This window comes from Erythrolamprus reginae, chromosome 2 (assembly GCF_031021105.1).
Source record: "Erythrolamprus reginae isolate rEryReg1 chromosome 2, rEryReg1.hap1, whole genome shotgun sequence".
NCBI lineage: Eukaryota > Metazoa > Chordata > Lepidosauria > Squamata > Dipsadidae > Erythrolamprus > Erythrolamprus reginae.
The window spans coordinates 61139771-61158243 of record NC_091951.1 but is presented as its reverse complement, the minus strand read 5'-3'; the positions used below and the strand labels follow the sequence as shown (position 1 = coordinate 61158243).

At 39.2% G+C, this 18473-nt stretch overlaps 1 protein-coding gene across 1 annotated transcript; it reads left to right on the top strand.

Annotated features, from left to right (window-relative positions):
* Positions 1-406: 406 nt before the first annotated feature.
* Positions 407-16477, top strand: PROK2 (prokineticin 2). Its single transcript, XM_070738237.1, has 3 exons — positions 407-784; positions 12143-12268; positions 13874-16477. The coding sequence occupies exons 1-3, from the start codon at positions 719-721 to the stop codon at positions 13997-13999; spliced, it is 318 nt and encodes a 105-aa protein (XP_070594338.1). The 5' UTR covers positions 407-718; the 3' UTR covers positions 14000-16477.
* Positions 16478-18473: the final 1996 nt, after the last annotated feature.

Here is an 18473-nt window from a genome sequence, read left to right as displayed (position 1 = left end):
TGTTCAGGCAGTAGCCCACCCCTACTTCTCACCATTCCTATTACCCATCTCCTCCCACTTATGACTGTATGACTGTAACTTGTTGCTTGTATACTTACAATTTATATTAATATTGTTTCCTGGTTGCTTTTTTGTACCCTATGACAATCATTGTTGTATCCTATGATTCTTGACAAGTGCATATTTTCCTTTATGTACACTGAGAACATATGCACCAAAGACAAATCCCTTGTGTGTTCAGTCACACTTGGCCAATAAAGATTTCTATTCTATTCTATTGGCTAAGATTACAGCTACTACTGTAAAGCTTTTTCTAAAGGGACCCACATCACCCCTGAAACCCTTCCCACCATCGCCTTCAGCTTCTCCTTGGTTCCCAGGAATTGCGTTGCTCTTCTCTCTGTCTCCAGCGAGAGTATTTCTTCCACACCGCAAGGTGGGCTTTTCGTATTTCAGCTCGCGCTTTCCTTGTGGATTGGCGTCGTAGGGATTCCGGCCCCTCTCCCCGACGGCGTTGCCGGGGCAGCTCGAGAAGTGACTCATCTTGCTTCTGAATGGCAACCCGGGGCTTTAAAACGGCTCCGGCGACGGCAGCTCGAGCTCCGCTGTTCTCCTCCTTCTTCCCGTTGGTGCCGTCCGGAGGGGAGCCTCAGCCGCGCACCGAGAACCACCGACGCAGCCTCGGAACCCGGCATTAGAAAAAATTCCGGAGGGCGCCATGAAAAGCAGCCTTCCCTTCCTCTTTCTGCTCTTCTGCTCGGGGGATTCGGCGGTCATCACTGGGGTGAGAGCCGGACGCAAACCCATCTGGGCAATGGGCCCTTCTTCCGACGGTTTGAGCAGGCGGGAACACAGAGGGCCGGCTTCAGTCCCGTCTGAGGCTGCGGTCCATTTCGGCGGGAAAATCGAACATCGCCCCCAAGGTTGGGATCGTGCTGAGCCCGGAGGGCGGGCAGAGCAAGCAGAGCGAGCATATGAGGGTCCCTTCTATTATTATTGTTGTTGTTGTTGTTGTTGTTGTTGTTGTTGTTGTTGTTTATTATGCCATTCATATAAACTGTATTTCCTTTATAGTTTTTACCAATTTATCTATTAGTAAATATAATAGTAATAGTAATTGTAATAATAGTAAAAGTAATAGTAATAGTAATAATAGGTGGAGCTGCGGGGCGCTTTTGGGGGAAAGAATCCAAAGCGGGCAAGAGACAAATAAAGAGTTGAGGGATTGGTGCTCCGAGAAGGTGAAATGCCTGCTATTGCGTGGAATGAGCCTGGCACTATAGATGTAGAGCTGCCATTTGCCCGAAAGTCGCTGAAAGGATTTGGCTGGGGGGGGGGGGGGGCGATTAGAAGAGGGATCGGGGCTGCGCATCTCGGGCTGGTGTTGTGCTTTGTGGGGGAGGGTGGGATAACGGGTAGATACAAATTGTCAAGGCTGGTTAGAGAGGCGGGGGGGATTAGTTCAAAAGCCTTGAGTATTATTCAGACTGAATGGTATGTGTATATGTGTGTGGAACAGGAGAGGTGGGTGCCCGTCCTTGATTCCGACACGAGTCTCGTTGAAAACCTGCCCAGGGCCAGACTGTTCGTCCCTGAGGCTTTTGTCAATAGGTGCACATTGGGGGAAGGGGAGCTCTGATGAGGTGTCTTTTTGAGGGAGAAGGGGCTGGGGGTTGAGCACGTGTTGGTAGCGTCCTTAGTTGCTGCCTCCTCAGTTGCTGCGGAAACTTCCAAACGGGGCTCTGCCCGCGGGCGGTTTCTACGTTGCTTTTAAAAGACCAGGAAGTTTGTCCTTGTTGCCACTGGCGATCGGATCTAGTCTGTTTTCAAGGACTCAGGTAAGCTCGTTTGCTTTCCCCCTCCTTGCTCCTATCTCACTTAATTCATTCTGTGTATGTCCAATACAGAACAGACTAGAGTAATAACAAGAGTTGTTATTGGTTAAAGAATGAACATAGGATTACAGAAATTTGATTCTAAAGGATACCTACGGTATATTTACTAATAGATAAATAGGTAAAAACTGTAAAGGAATTGTACAGTTTATATGAATAGAATAGAATAGAATAGAATTCTTTATTGGCCAAGTGAGATTGGAAACACAAGGAATTTGTCTTTGGTGCATATGCATTGAGTGTACACAAAAGAAAAAGATATAAAGGAAAATTTAACATGGACTAGAATGATAACAGAGTTGTTATTAGTTAAAGAATAAACATAGGATTACATAAGTTTGATTGTAAGGGATACATATATTTACTAATAGATAAATGGGTAAAAACTGTAAAGAAATACAGTTGATATGAATGACATGTAAATGAAAATTTAACATTAAGACAATTTACAGTATAAAGGTCATAGAGGTGGATATGTATATTTGTAAATGTGTTGTTTTGTCTTGTTTATATATTTGTCCTTATTTTAATGTTTTTTAATATGTTTATACTTAATAAAAATATTTTTTTTAAAGAAAAAGAATAACAGAGTTGGAAGGGACCTTGGAGATCTTCCCCTGCTTAGGCAGGAAACCCTACACCAGACAAATCTCTTCTTTAAAATGTGCAGTATTGGAGGCTTAAAATTGAAGGGAGCTTGTAGGTCTTCCCTGCTCAAATGTTATAGAGACACCAAATATCTGCGGAATTCTATTTAGAAATTTATAAATGTATGTTAAAAGCTGAATCATGTATGTCACTTACAGAGGAACTCTGGGCAGCCTTAACACTGGAAAGGAGTTACAGGAAAGGAGTACTGTACTACTTATTTCAGACTGCCCCATTCATGGAATGGGATGAAGGCAACACTGTTGGGAATGTGACAAGAAAACAATGTTGCCAATGTGCTTAGATTCTAATTGAGAATATAGTCTTAGCTAATACAAATATGCAATGGAACATAATTTATTTCCAAATAAACATTGACATGGCAACAAAGTGAATTTGCTTCCCTGCCATACTGTACTACAGTATCCCTTTCTGAGATGATGATAATAATAATAATAATAATAATAATAATAATAATAATAATAATAATAATAATAATAACAACAACAACAACAACAACAGGTTTTACTAATTCTGTTTTACAGATTCCCCTACTCCCCATGCACCTAAGTTCAATTTTGCAAACTTTCCAAAATGTTGTGAACTTTCCAAAGGCTTTGTTAAAAGAGTTGGCAGTTCCAGATTTCCTTGCCAATTCATGTATAATATTGTGAAAAACTGTAAAAGGAAAGCAAAAGTCTGGGCATAATTTTGAAAGACTTTTCATTGCCATTCATTCATCAGTGTATATAGCGTCTGGATATCAAACAGATTTTACGAAGGTGTCATATTTCACTGCAATGTGAAAAACTAGATACAATCTGTTAGCCTTCTAAAATTTCCCAGCTTTCTCCTTGTCTAAAGATTCTATTACTCCTAACATTATAAACATTGCATCATTTTCTAAGCCCCATAACTGCTTTAGGGAGAAATAATGCATTTGTTTTTGGTGCATATGCTCTTAGTGTATATAAAAGAAAATATACATTTGTCAAGAATCATGAGGTACAACACTTAATGATTGTCACAAGGGTTCAATAAGCAATCAGGAAACAATCAATATTAATATAAATTGTAAGGATACAAGCAACAAGTTACAGTCATACAGACATACGATAAGTGGGAGGAGATGGATGATAGGAATGCTGAGAAGACTAATAGTAATAGTACTGCAGCCTTAGTGAATAGTTTGACAGTAGTGAGGAATTATTTGTTTAGCAGAGTGATGGTATTTGAGGGGAAACTGTTCTTGTGTCTAGTTTTCTTGGTGTGCGGTGCTCTATAATGTCATTTTGAGGATAGGAGTTGAAACAATTTATCTCCAGGATGGAGGGCTCTGTAAATATTTTCACAGCCCTCTTTTTGACTCATGAAATATTCAGGTCCTCAATGGAAGGCAGGTTGGCAGTAATTGTTTTTTATGCTGCTCTTATTATCCTCTGAAGTCTGTGTCTGTCTTGTTGGGTTGCAGAATCATTTGTTTGCTAAGCCATGCAGATACTAACAACATGGAAATTTTAGATACTTCTGGTGGCATAATTAACTAGCTTTCTGTGCAGCATTAATGAAATTAATAGAACCATACACCCTATTCTGTCTATAGGCAGACTTACACAGTTATGAGGGCATTGGAAAGGATGTTTTCCAGTTTGTAAAGAAACTTCTGACCATCATAATCACACCCATAATCACATGACCTCAATTCAGGCCCTTGGCAATTGGATCACATTTATGACCAGTGTCCCACAGGTATGTGATCATGTCTTGCTAATTTTTCCCAGTTTCTGTCAAAACAATGGGCAAAAATGCTATTGATGAGGGTTGATTAATAGTTACAACCATGTGATTTATTTATTTATTTATTTATTTATTTATTTATTTATTAAATTTGTAGCTGCCCCTCTCTGTAGACTCTGGGCAGCTCACAACAGTAATAGAAAATAGATTTACTTAACTATCACATGATTCATTTTTTGACTGATATTAAAATTGTGGTACAGTCACATTATTATTTATATCCACAAAGACTTAAAAATTAAAATTTTGGTCCCAATGTAAGTTGAGGACAACCTCTAGATTCCTCTCATCTTAATTTATTTATATCTTATATCCTATATTCTTTTTACAAATAACTCAATATAGCAAACATATCCAATCTACCTACCACCTCTTATTTTCCCAACAACAACTCAATTAGGTAGTTTGGGCTGACAGTCTTCTGCTTTCTAGTCTGGTGCCTTAACTATTATCCACACTGGCTAATTTTTTATTCCCTATTATACTGAAGTAGTGATGCATATTTTCTAATCCTTAGTCCAGGAACTGAGATTTTGTCATGGTTAGAAGCACTAAACAGGTGGGAGGAAAGATGATGGTTACAGAGCAAAGCAAAAGTTATTTGAAAAAAAATTAGTAGTTCCATCTCAAATACATTTGCTTAGCACAATCCAGATCATGTTCTTTTGAATGAAAGTGATAAACTGCTGGCAAGCGGAATGTTGGACTTGGGATCAGAATGTGTCTAAATCTATAGGAATATAAATACTGTATTAATGAAAGAGCAGTAGAAATGTCTATAAGTGTCTAGCATTATTTCTGTTTATACAAGTATTTTTTTGTTTCTGAAATTCATTTTCATTCAGAAAAAGAAGAGCAACAAAGATGATTAGGGACTTTGAGGCTAAAACATATGAAGAATGTAATGGTTACAAGAACTGGGCATTACTAGTTTAGCGGAGGGAAGGACCAGGAATGATATAATAGCAGTGTTCCAAACAAGGAATAATGGATAGAAACTGACCAAGGAGATTTATGGATGGATGGATGGATGGATGGATTGGATTGGATTGGATTTGTATGATGTCCTTCTTCGAAAACTCGGGGCGGCTTGTTTAGTCAAGAAATAAAGAGAACTTTTCTGACAGTGAGAACGATCAACCAATGGAACAGCTTGCATTCAGAAGCTGTCAGTGCTGCATCACTGGAGGCCTTCAAGAAGAGATTGGACAGCCACCTGTCAAAAATGGTATAGGGTCTCCTGCTTGAGCAGTGGGTTGGACTAGATAACCTATGAGGTACCTTCCAACTTGTCATTTAAATCTTTAAATATTGGGGGTGGGGGGAAACCTCTTTGTGTATTGTACTGTTGAGTGACATATGAGTAGTTGTTACAAGCTACCATATTTCCCTTAATTTTATCCCCACAACATTTCTATGAGCATGTTGGACTGTGAGAAAACACCTGTACTAAAGTCCTGCAGTGAATGTCCATGGCTGCCCAGTCCTTGTCTAGCATCTTGATCAAAACATCATGAAGGAAGCTTGTTAAACACCATCCCAAATTGAATTTGACAACAAATTCATTAAATTCTGCTGAAGTTTGGCATTTGCAGCCAAGCTGCACAATACAGAGCATATTTTCATTTATCTGGGACAAAAGGGAGAACTCTGAAATTCTTTCAGTTCTGAATGAGTATCTCTGGGCTTCATTTCTGATCTCCCACAGAGTCCCGGGATGCTACTGTACTGCTATAATAGCAGTCATGCCAGAAAGAAGTTGGCAGGAAGATTTTGATCATCTACATAAAATGCCACATGATCGAGTGGAAAGAAGGTGCACTACTGAATTCTGTGACAAGTCTGGGGTCTTGAGAGAGCTGAAAAGTGATTTATTTATGGAAAAGATGAGCTTGTCTCTTACTACTGCTCTCTTCAATAATCACTTGCTATGCCCAAGAAGTGTTAGCATTCTTTGACAGCAGTTTTTCTATATACAATCCAACATCTAGATATTTTAAATCTGTCAAAGATTTCAAGCCCCACCACTACTGGACCCACATTCTCTGCCAAGAAAATAAAGAAATAATAGCCTGAATACTCCTACACCAGTGATGTAGCCATATCTGAGCCATATCTCAGAGCATGTGAGGCATTGCCCTATGTCAGTTCCAGCATGCATGCAATTGCTGGCCAGCTGATCTTCTGCTTTCTTTTTGGGTCGTTTTTCACTCCCCCTTGGTTTTAGGAAAGCCTTCTGAACCCTGGGGATGGTGAAAAGGGGCCCAGCAGCCCAACCGAAAGTTCATTTCTGAACTTCCAATTGGCTCCTTGGGCCATTTTTCACCATCCCCAGGCTTCAGGAGGCTTTCCTGAACCCTGAAGAGAGAGAAAATCTGTCCAATGGGCCTACCGGATGTCTGGAGGCTTCAGTGAGGCCTGTATGACCCATGCATGAGGGCTCAGTATGGGGGTTATGTGCACGTACATGGGGAGGGCATTATATTATGGTTGTGGGCGACGTGCACATGCTACTTTTGTCACTCGCACCTGAGCCAAAAAGATTTGCCATCACTGTCCTACACCATTTCTATGGAAATGAGTCCGTCTTGTCCCCTTCTAGCATTCTAGCATATTTTGAAAATGTAATTCATTTTTATGAGAAAAAAAAAGTTGCCTCATTTGTATTTTGCCCATATTGGTTCATAGAACTACATTGAAGACAGACAATCTCTGGCCAGAAGTGATTTAAATCAGATTATTTTCCTTTCAGCAGCTCTTGTGTGTGGTTACATGAGACAAATCAAACTGTACACACTGCCTGGTTCACAATAGACCACTGAATTTCTCTTTCAACCCAAAATAGGGCAGTACTTCAGGTACTTTAAACATATCCTAAAGTAACTTCACTTTTTGGTTCATCATGAACTTACAAACACCAGTGAATTGAAATGTCTATAAATTTTAGACATCTGAAACATGAATATGTGGTAAGATAATTGAATTTAAATGTTGATAAGAACGTAATAACTTTGCAAGAAAACCTTTTTGGAAGCTGAATTGGGGGGTTTTTTCACGCTGATATATGAATGGATCTGATTTATTGTCTTAATTTTCTGGTTAATACTTTAATTGAAGTTATTAATAAATGTAGTAAAAACTATGGTAGTACAAACTAAAGAAAAAAGAAAAATAAAAGTTCAGAAGATGGAGAAAAAAGAAAAAGAAAGGCACAGTACAAGACGAAAGAAAAAGGCAACAAAGGCAATAATGAAGAATTGGCTTTGAACATTCATGACACACCAAGCATAAGATAGTAATCTAACTTTCACTCTATTTTAAAAGTTGCAAATTTTTAAAAAGCATTCTATTCTCCCTTTTTATGTTTTACCTAATTTTTATCTATGTGAAATCCAGAAATTATCTTTTCAATCCCAGTTCAGCAGAAAGGTCCAGAAATTTACCCTTATATATATTACTACATGTCTATTTTTCTTCCTATGTATTTGTGTATTGGACAAATGAATAAATAAATAAATAAAATAAATAAATAAATATCGACAAATAGTTTATACCTGTTCAAGTAGCCCAAATTTATATTTTTTTCTCTACACAATCTTGATCTAATGGTATTGCGCCATTTGATTTATCACATTTTTGCATTTAAAAGGAGTCTTCAAGCATTTCACTAACCAACTTTGTAAATCCTATAAGGAAGCATTTTCTAGGATTTCCTGTGTTGTGATTCCGTCTGAGGCTCCTCAGGGAATGGCTGAACCTCTGCCGGCTCCCTGCTCAGAGGGGGAGGATGAGGAATAGGAGGAGGAGGAGGAGGCCCAGGCAGAAGGGGAGGAGGAATATCAGGCCGAGGGAGAGGGAGAACAGCCAGAGTCCCCCGGGGTGGAGCTCTCCCCAGCAAGCAGCCTGGAGTCCTTAGATGAAAATGCTCAAGCCATCATTGATCACAGGCAGAGAAGAGCAGCACAACGAAGGGGACAATTAGCCAGGTACTTCCAGTCCTAAATAGGCAACAGCTGGGTTTGGGTGTGGTTCTCCCCAGAAAGGCTGAAAAGGCAGACCCACCCTTCCTGTATTGTGGAGTATTATCTTTGGGAGTCCTGGGACCTGGCTGTGATCTGTGACGTCTCTGATTCTGGCTTGTGGCCTTGAAGGCTGAAACCTTGGGGGGAAAGGCCTGGGGGGCTTATTCTCTACAGTGGTGTGTGTGCCAGCAAGAAGTCTGCTGTATTGTCTGGCCGTCATGACTTTGCTGTGAAGCCTCATAGCCTGCCTGTTGGGAAGAACAGGTTTTTCTCTGTGTTTATTTTTCAAACTATAAAGTGCTTTTGCTTTTACCAGCGTGTCTGGCTGCTTTTTCCCGTTGGTGTTGAAGTCTGGGTGCCCCCAGACAGAACATCTTGCAACAGCTTTTCCATGTCCAGATCCTTTTCTTGATTTGTCTTTTGTTTTCGCCTTTCTTCTATGTGTTTGAATTCTAACATGTCTGTGTAGGTAAACTTTTGTAAAGTTTTTCTCATCATGTTCTAAAAGTCTATCTATTGAAATTGCAATATTATGCAGAGAATGTGGACTTTTTTTCCCTCTGACAACAGCTATTTAATAAATACATGCAATGCTATCAATTTTGCTGCTGAAACTATATAGTTGTGCAGTAGAATATAGTGTACTGTAATTATATTCATAATGAAGCCCTATAAAGAGAACATTTGTTTTAATGTGTCCCTCAGCACCATTATCAGCTCATAAAGTCATTCCACTTATTTATTATGCCATTGTGGAAAATCCTTACAATATTTGGTAATGTTAAAACCTGAAATAAAAGAGAAGCCAAAATAAGTGCAGTAATATAACAGTGTAATCATTCCCTATTTGCCAGTGTAATCATTCCCTATTTGCCAGCATCAAGTCTGTTCCTAGATTTCTCTGGAAACATTTTATTAAATAAATTAAAACAATACTTTGTCTCTCAAAATGTTAGTACGGTATCATTTTTATTCATATGTAAAATTACTTGTGCTAGTACTCCATTTTCAATTTGCCTTTCATTGCCTTTTATGCCTGTATTTCCAACTTTTAAAAAACTGTTTAGTTTTTATATCTATTCTAGAACATATGTGATTCACATAAATCTATTCAGTTGATTTCTAAAAATGAAATAGAAACTATTGATTGGTTGATTGATTGATTTAGACTTAGACTTAGACTTAGACTTAGACTTAGATTTAGACTTAGATTTAGATTTATAATCCGGACTCAGGGTGGCGTACAACAATAAACCAAGATACAAAATTTAAAAAACTCCACTATTAAAATACATTCATCCATCTATCATTCATACTACTGGCCAGAGCAGAATGTTGTCGCTCAATGGCCCCAGGCCTGCCAGCACAGCCACACTCCTGGCCTTCCGAAAGACTTTAAAAATATGGCTATATTTTTAAAGTATTTCGGAAGGCCAGGAGTGTGGCCTTCCTTTTTATATTTTTATAGTTATATTTCCATAACAGGAAACTATGATTTATCTGAGGTAGCATCTAAGAGAGTCAGTGAGGAAGGAGGGAGGGAGGAGAGGAGGAAGAGGAGGAGGAGGAAAAAGAAATGATTCTTAATTTTCTGCCGTCAGGATTTTTCTTCTTTTGTTTTTCTTTGCAAAGGGCCAGGCTGGGCATGCCTTGTAACTAAGAAATTTCAGGTTCCCTTTCCAGGCTTAAAACCATCAAGACCACATTCCTAGAGGAGATTGGCTAACTTTTAACCTATGGGGGTGCTCCAATGGCTTATGTATCATTTGTTCAGTGCCATCCTAGCTTGGAACAGTTGCTCAATGAATGGCCATACCTCAAAGACTATTTCTCTGGGTAAAGATAATAATAATAATAATAATAATAATAATAATAATAATAAATAATAATAATTTTTAGATTTGTATGCCGCTCCTCTCCGCAGACTCGGGGTGGCTCACAACAACAATAATAATAATATACAATGTAACAAATGTAATATTAAAAGAAAGTATTTTTTAAAAACCCATCATTTAAAAAGCATACAACACAAGCATACCATACATAAAGTCTATAAGCCTGGGGGAGATGTCTCAATTTTCCCATGCCTGGCAATATTATTTTATTTATTTATTTAATTAATTGTATGCCGCCCCTCTCTGAGGACTCGGGGTGGCTCACAGCATATATAAAAAATAACAGTAATATATTCCAATTAGTACTACAATATTGGTGGGTCTTAAGCAATTTATGAAAGGCAAGGAGGGTGGGGGCAATTCTGATCTCTGGGGGGAGTTGATTCCAGAGGGCCGGGGCCACCACAGAGAAGGCCCAGACGACATTGTTTAGTTGACGGGACCCAGAGAAGGTCAAATCTGTGGGACCTTATCGGCCGCTGAAGACGGTCCCGGAGATATTCTGGTCCGATGCCATGTAGGGCTTTATAGTTCATTACCAACACTTTGAATTGTGCCCGGAAACTGATTGGCAGCCAATGCAAGCCGCAGAGTGTTGTAAAGACGTGGGCAAACCTAGGTAACCCCACAATAGCTCTCGCGGTTGCATTCTGCACGATCTGAAGTTTCCGAACACTTTTCAAAGGTAGCCCCATGTAGAGAGCATTGCAGTAGTCAAACCTCGAGGTGATGAGGGCATGAGCGACTGTGAGAAATGACTCCCTGTCCAAATAGGGCCGCAACTGGTGCACCAGGCGAACCTGTGCAAACGCCCTCCTCTCCACAGCCGAAAGATGATGTTCCAATGTCAACTGTGGATCAAGGAAGATGCCCAAGTTGCGGACCCTCTCCGAGGGGGGCAGTGATCCCCCCCAGGGTAATGGACGGGCAGATGGAATTGTCCTTGGGAGGCAAAACCCACAGCCACTCCATCTTGTCTGATATATAAAGATATACTGTATATCGATGTAACTAACTTCTCTGTTTAGTAGGCTATAAGAAAAGGACACAGGCACTGTTTTGGCAATCTTGTATCATTAAATTATCAGACATTCTAGGCAAAATGCACTCAGAAATTTTTGAAAGAGATAAGGAAAGATGAGTAATTCCTCGTCAACCCTTTTGTAACGAATACATAAGGGTTGACTAAATGCTTCAGACAATCCCCCCATCACATGAAGATAAAAGAGGAGAAGAGGAAGCATATTCAGAATTCAGTATTCAGTTACCATAACTGTTCTAATAAAAATAGTTTTAGGCCTATAGGGTGTCTGTTTTTTAGTCTAGTCTTCCTTATGGAGCTCTTTTACGGGAAACATTCCTTCTATGACAAGTAGGTACCAAGGGAGACTGTGGCTCACTTTGTTAGAGAAGCAGCCATTTTTACAGCATTAGATGCAAGGTTCCTCTAGAACAGGGGTCCTCAACCCTCTCTCCTGGACAGGCCCTCGTCCGTAGCATGCCAAAAACCAGTCCACACAAACAAGTGAACCCTCATCTGTGAGATGCAAGCAAAAACCTCTCCCCATGGAACTGGTCCCTGGTGCCCAAAAGGTTGTGGGCCACTGTTCTATGAGATATTTGGAAAGCAATTATCACCTTCACTAAACATTGCAGTAGCAATGTGAATTAACTCAATTTATTTCAGTAGTTGCTCAGATTTATGTCTCTGGTTGTATATTTTTGTAAACAACATCTCTCTTTTAAATATACAGTATGAGCAAATGATTAAAACAGCCTGAGATTGTTTTAGTATTTATTTTATGCATCTACTAATGCTGTGTGTGTGTGTGTGTGTGTGTGTGTGTGTGTGTGTGTGTGTGTGTGTGTGTGTTTTATATTTAAGGCTTGTGATAGAGATCTGCAATGTGGTGGAGGCATGTGCTGTGCTGTTAGTCTCTGGATCCAAAGTCTTCGGATTTGCACACCAGTGGGCATCTTTGGAGAAGACTGCCATCCTTTAAGTCATAAAGTTAGTGTGTTATATAATATTCTGGTTCTTGTATAATGTTAAAAATAGGGGGAAAACTAATAGAAATATTAGTCATAAACCGAACTCTATAAAATAATATTTTTGCTGCAAAAGTTGAGAAAGAGCTTTTCTTCAATGAAACTAAGTCCTGGAGGAAATTTTAAAAATCCACCTTTTCTCGTTTTTAAAAAATGGTTTTGAAACTTGAAAAAATTATAGAGTTTAGCAACTAATGGTTCACTGGTCACTAGTTTTAATATTGGGAAAAAAGACATTGAAATTGGGAACCAGAAATGTTGATATATTACTGCTAGGGAAAAGATGAAAAGATTTTTAAATATTTTAAGCAATTTTGGTTGCAGTAAATGTTTTCCCTGGTAATATTTGTTTCAAAATACAGTAGTGCAAAGTAAATTGTACATGTATGTCAGGTACAGGTATATTAAAATTAAATTTAGCATTTTAAATATTGAAAAAAAGAAAGTTTTCTATCATTATTAAACATCTGGAAAGAATCAGGCCATCTATTCCTTATACTGGGGTACTTCTTTTAAATGAAGTGCTTTCATTTTTATTGAGCTCCTAATTGCCACCATTCTAAACTAAATTATGATGGTCAATATAACTAAAGTTCATCTTGCTAAAGATACCCAGTGTTAGCCAAATAATTTTATATTGAATGTGATGTGAAAAGATGTTAAGCAAATATTTGCATTTTTATTTCAGAAACTTCTTTTAACTTTCAAGTTAAAAGTTGACTCCAGATTGTTAGTTCCAGAATCCCCATTGAAATAAGTGGAAATAAAAATCACAAAGTTGTAGCATAAATTTCAATAGATCAAATTTCCTGTTAACTTAAACTTTTTACATTTTAATTTGATTTAAACTTCTGGAATTTATGAATGTGTTACAATTGCACCCCCAGAATTCACATTATTAGAGTAGAAGATTGGAAAAAGTACTATTATATCATGAATATATCTATTAACTGATAGATTTTTAAATGTTTACACTGTCCTATTTATTGCAGGTTACACAGAAATAATAATTTCTGGGTTGTAGTTACTGCTTCACTCCTCTTTATTAATCATGTTTATTTACTACCATTTGTTTTCTAGTACTGTACATCCAATATCTCTTCTTTAAGGAGACAGATAAAACAGTACAATATTTGTAACTAACAGAATTATTTTGCTATGCTTTCCACCAAAAACACTCGCAACTGAGTAACCAACATATAATACGTGGTTGATTGAAGCTATTGAAATGCTTCATTTAAATAAATTGCCACATGGGGATTAGCTAATACTGTACAGTATATGAATTGATTCTTCAAAGCTGATACCTTCAAAATGTTGGTGGTCACTTTTGCTATTGACACTTGCAGTAGTCAATACCATAATATGGATAGTTAACAGTTAATATTATAGTTAATAGTAAATAGTTAATATTACATGTTACCAAAAAAAAAAATAGAATAGTTGGTGTGACATATCTGTGAAGCAGCTTGAAGTGTGGAAAGTACATTCATGGGCACTGAATCAAAACATTGCTTAATTTTGGGTGGAGTCACTCTATGCTTCAAATCTAAATATTTCTTTCCAGATTCCATTTTGGGGAAGAAGAATGCATCACAGCTGTCCCTGTGAACCTAACTTGGCTTGTGTCCGGATTTCTCCAGGCAAATACAAATGTTTACCAGAGTTCAAAAATGATGACATCTATTTTTAGCAGGAGGATGATGACAAAGTCTGTGCTGTTACCTATTTTATGAATGAAGACCCCTATTTCTTATTGTGATGACATTGTTTGACAGAGGACATTTAGAGTATATTTTCTAGCTTTATTATTCACATACTGTATTTAGGATTAGCTGAAGTGTTTTCCTTAGACAAGTACAGTTTCTTTATATTTTTATCAGCTCAAATAAGGATGGGTTGAGGTAGGCCTGTATAACATGAGAGATGCTGGCTGGAATACAGTACATCATCCATGCTTGTCAAACCAAGGGAGCCCCAATTCATTTCACTGCATATAAAAATATTATTGGCAATGTCATAAAAGTAGACAAATTGGGCCACAAGTGGAGCACACCTAGAAATAAGGCATATTATTGTCAAATTCTTGCCATTAAAATGCTCTAATCAGTCACCCAGAGCATTCAGTAGCCAGTATCACCACATCAGGTTTTGGGGGGGGGGTTTAAACTGGTAATTGGAGGGTTTTCCTTAGCCTGCCAAACTGAATGAACACATCAATCTTACTGATTATTAACAAAGGCAAAGCAATCTCCACTTGCAATTCCCAGTGAATTTGTACTAGCAAGTTTAGAAAGAAAGCAAACAGAAACACTGGTCTTTAAAGCAAAAACAAAATGAAATTCTCTGTATTGATATCAGTTAGAATTAATTAATGTGTGTTAGTTTCAGAACTAGGATGGATACAATATTGGTAGGGGTGTATGTCAGATTTTATGTACTGTATATGTGTTTATGTTGCTGCACTTTGGAGCTACAGCTGCAATGTCCATTTCCTATTTGGGAATATTGGTATGTATCGGATATCCTATGTCCCATTGGATCAGTATTTCGGAGACCCTTCCCTACCTAAACCCAAGAAACAGAATGGTCCTGGCTGGGGGAAAAACCAATGAGTTTTCTTGTGGGAAGCTGGTAGGGAGCATTCCCTTCCCTCCTCCTTTTGTCATTATCTTCCTTTTCTTCCTCCCACCCTTCCCTCCCTCCCTTCCACTCTTCCTTCCATCTTTTTGTATTTTCTTCTCTATCTCCCTCCCTCCTCTTTCCTTCCCTGCCTCATTCCTGCCCTACTTTCATTCTGTCATTATTTCTCTTCCTTCCCTCTGTCCCCCGAATTCCTGTCACGTTACCCAATTACTTTGCTTGTTGGTAGCTTGCAGGGAGAAAGTAAGTGGAGAAGCCAGCAGAAAGTTGCAAGTCCAAGAACATCAGGCAGGTAAGTGCCTGCTGCTGGGAGAGAAAGGGAGGGAGGAAGCAAAGGGTCATAAGTAGTGTTGAGCGAACTGAACTTGCATAGTTCGGGGCCTTGCTGAACTTTGCGGTGTTCGGCATACCGAACCCGAACCCGGCAGAACCTGCCTCCTGAGCCCTCTTGCCCGGCGGGAGGCGAAGCGCTGGAGGTCGGGGTGTCAGGCTCGTCCATTTTCGCCTGCATCTCTGCACACAATTTTGCTACCTGCGCAGCTGCAGTAGCATAATTGCGCTGGACTTCGCTAGCACTCAGAGCCACAGGAACGAGCACACGTCACCGTTCCACCTTAGCAGGCCACCTCTGGGCACTGCGGATCAAGAAGAATGAGTGGATCATAGGGATGTGTAAGGGATGCTGTGCAATCGAGTAGGGCACGCAAGGGGTTGTAAAGGAGAGACGAATGCCAGGAAGTTGCAGGTGTGTAAGAACGTGCCCCATCAGTTGGGGACAGCATGCAAGGGTGTGGCATGAATTAGGAAGTGTGGCTAGATTGCTTGGAAGATTGCAAGAGGCACCATGCAAATCAAGGACAACATTTATAGGGCAATGTGGGCTGGGAAGGGTACAGGGGTGCACAAGCAGTACCGCATAGGTTGGGAAAGATACACAGTAGGGATGTAGGTTGGTGATGGGTGTATGTGATGCCACATTGGGGAGCAATGCACTCAGGAAGGCGCTTATGGGGGTGCACAAGAAGTGCTGTGTTAGTCAGTGGTGGGGGCACTGCAGGTCAAGAAGAGTGAGTGCATCATAGAAATGTGCACAATGGGAGCAGGTCAGATTATGGGAGTGCATTGCAGCAGCAGTCAGAAGCACTGAAAGAGCCACAAGTTCCTCAAATTTCATTCTTAAGCAACAGTTGCTTAAGATACTGTATTTCAATTACAAAGTTGTGCTAAATATGTTTTTCTTTAAATTAGACAACATATTGCTTTAGGTTGAAACAAAATTATTGGTTTCTTTAAAACCATTAATCTGCGCCACAGAACTTAAATTTTTGAAGAATTGTTTAGCATAAAATCATATAATAAAAACAAAAAAAAAAAGAATTGTTTCATTGAGCATAAATAGAACCTGAAATCCTGTTTCCTGTTATATTTCATAAAATCTGAAAATCTTTTGAAGCCTCTGACTTCATATGTAAATATAGTGATATGCAAAGGTTTCTGTATCAGAATAATAAAATTAAAATATTTTATTGAAGTCTGCATTATTATTTTTACATATAGTTTTATCCTGTCACCCACCAACATTATATTCAGAAAACATTCTAAAAACATGTACTGTATGTGCTAAAAACTTCACAAGGTTTAATATAAAAAAAGTTAGTTTAAATATGTTGTATTAAATTTATTATGTTTTCCCATTATATAAACATTCTGGAAATGTTATAAAGTTTCATAGATAAATTAACAATTACCAGAAAAATCCTAAACATGTTCATTTAGAAATAAATCTGATTGAGTATGAGTGTATAAATTGTGTTGGGTGTTGTGGACATCCTTACAAAAATACTGTACAGTGATATCTCGTCTTATGAACCCCTTGTCATATGAACTTTTCAAGATACAAACCCGGGGTTTAAGATTTTTTTGCATCTTCTTCCGAACTATTTTCACCTTACGAACCCGCTGGGATGCCCCACCTCCGGACTTCTGTTGCCAGCTGAAGCACCCATTTTCGTGCTGGTGGGATTCCCCTGCTGGGATTCCCCTGCAGCATTGCAAAATCTGGAGGTGGGGTTTCCCAGGGAGGGGAGCCTCAGGGGAATCCCACCAGCGCGAAAACAGGCGCTTCGGCTGGCAAAAAGGGTGAATTTTGGGCTTGCACGCATTAATCGCTTTTCCATTGATTCCTATGGAAACCATGAAAAATAGAAGGAAATGCATATGCTTAAATCTGCTTTGGTTTATAAGAAAGCTAAATGTTTCCGAGAATGTCTAGAAAACCAGTTACGGTACATAAACTTGCTGTTAAGTCCTCAACTTACAACTTCATCAGAAATGCAAAGTCCTTGACTTATGACCGTCCAGGAAGGCTGATGCTGAAACTTGATTGGCTAAGTATAAGAGGCCTTTCAAGCGGGAAGTTACACCATTGTGACTGATTGGCTGTCTGACAGCCACCCTATAAAAGGAGCTTTCAGAAGTCTGTTCGCTGTTCTGTTTAAGCTGAGCTGGAGTGGTGCTGAAAATGCCAGAATAAAAGTTTCCTATTTAAAAAATCAAGCCTCTGTCTGCTAAGTTCTGTCAGTGCAAAACACCCATCTAATACTTGCATAGAATTTTGAGAGTGAATGAATTTGGAAATAATTTAGTTAAACCATTTCAGGCTTGTCTTGCTATTTGTTCTGTAGCACTTCAGGTTTGTTTTATTCTTTTTAATTGCCTCTAATAATCTGCCCGTTTTGGGAAGAACTCAGTTTCACTCAAAAGTGCCTTATTTTTTCAGTGCTTATTTTTTCAAAATACATAAGTGTGCCAAATGCCACAGTGCGCTCCACTGAGGTCTGAAATGTATGTCATTTGCAATATTGTGAAAAGACCAAGAAGGCGCAGCTTACAATAACATACATAGCAGAACACCAATAAAATTTGGATTCGTGGAACGATGAAAGAGAATTTAGGCAGGTGCAGTGCTTCAGAATAGCTTGTATCTTGTCAGGACAATGCTGCCTTTTATCAACTGGCAAACTATTTTTCAGGCAGGCATTGATTGTGTGAATGGAATTCATCAGCTGAACACGTCAAGCGCAAAGAACTCTGTCCTTGCTGCAAGGACTCTCATGACAGTTGAGAATGAATGCAAAAACACATGACAAAATGATGACGCTTTATCAATGGCTCTCAATCAGTGGAAAACAGCAAGGGGAAAAAGAGAGAGGGAGGGGGGTTGTTTATTTAAATCCTGAACTTCTATTATATGATTGGTTGATTAATAGTGAGGTGCACCCCCCTGGGGAGCAGAGTGATGCCAAGGGGGCATGTGTGACCCCAGGGAACATGTATGGGCCCTCTTGATTAATTCTCTCCCACGGGGAGTATTTTCCCAGTTGCACGCTGCTCTGAGCCCGGAAGAGAAGATGGTCAGGCGAGGCGGGGTGGCTACCTGGGTTCTTCTTGTTCTCGGTGGGTGCCACAGTAGCCATGAACAGTATGGTGAACCTGCTGCTGAACAAGGAAGAGCATATTCTGCA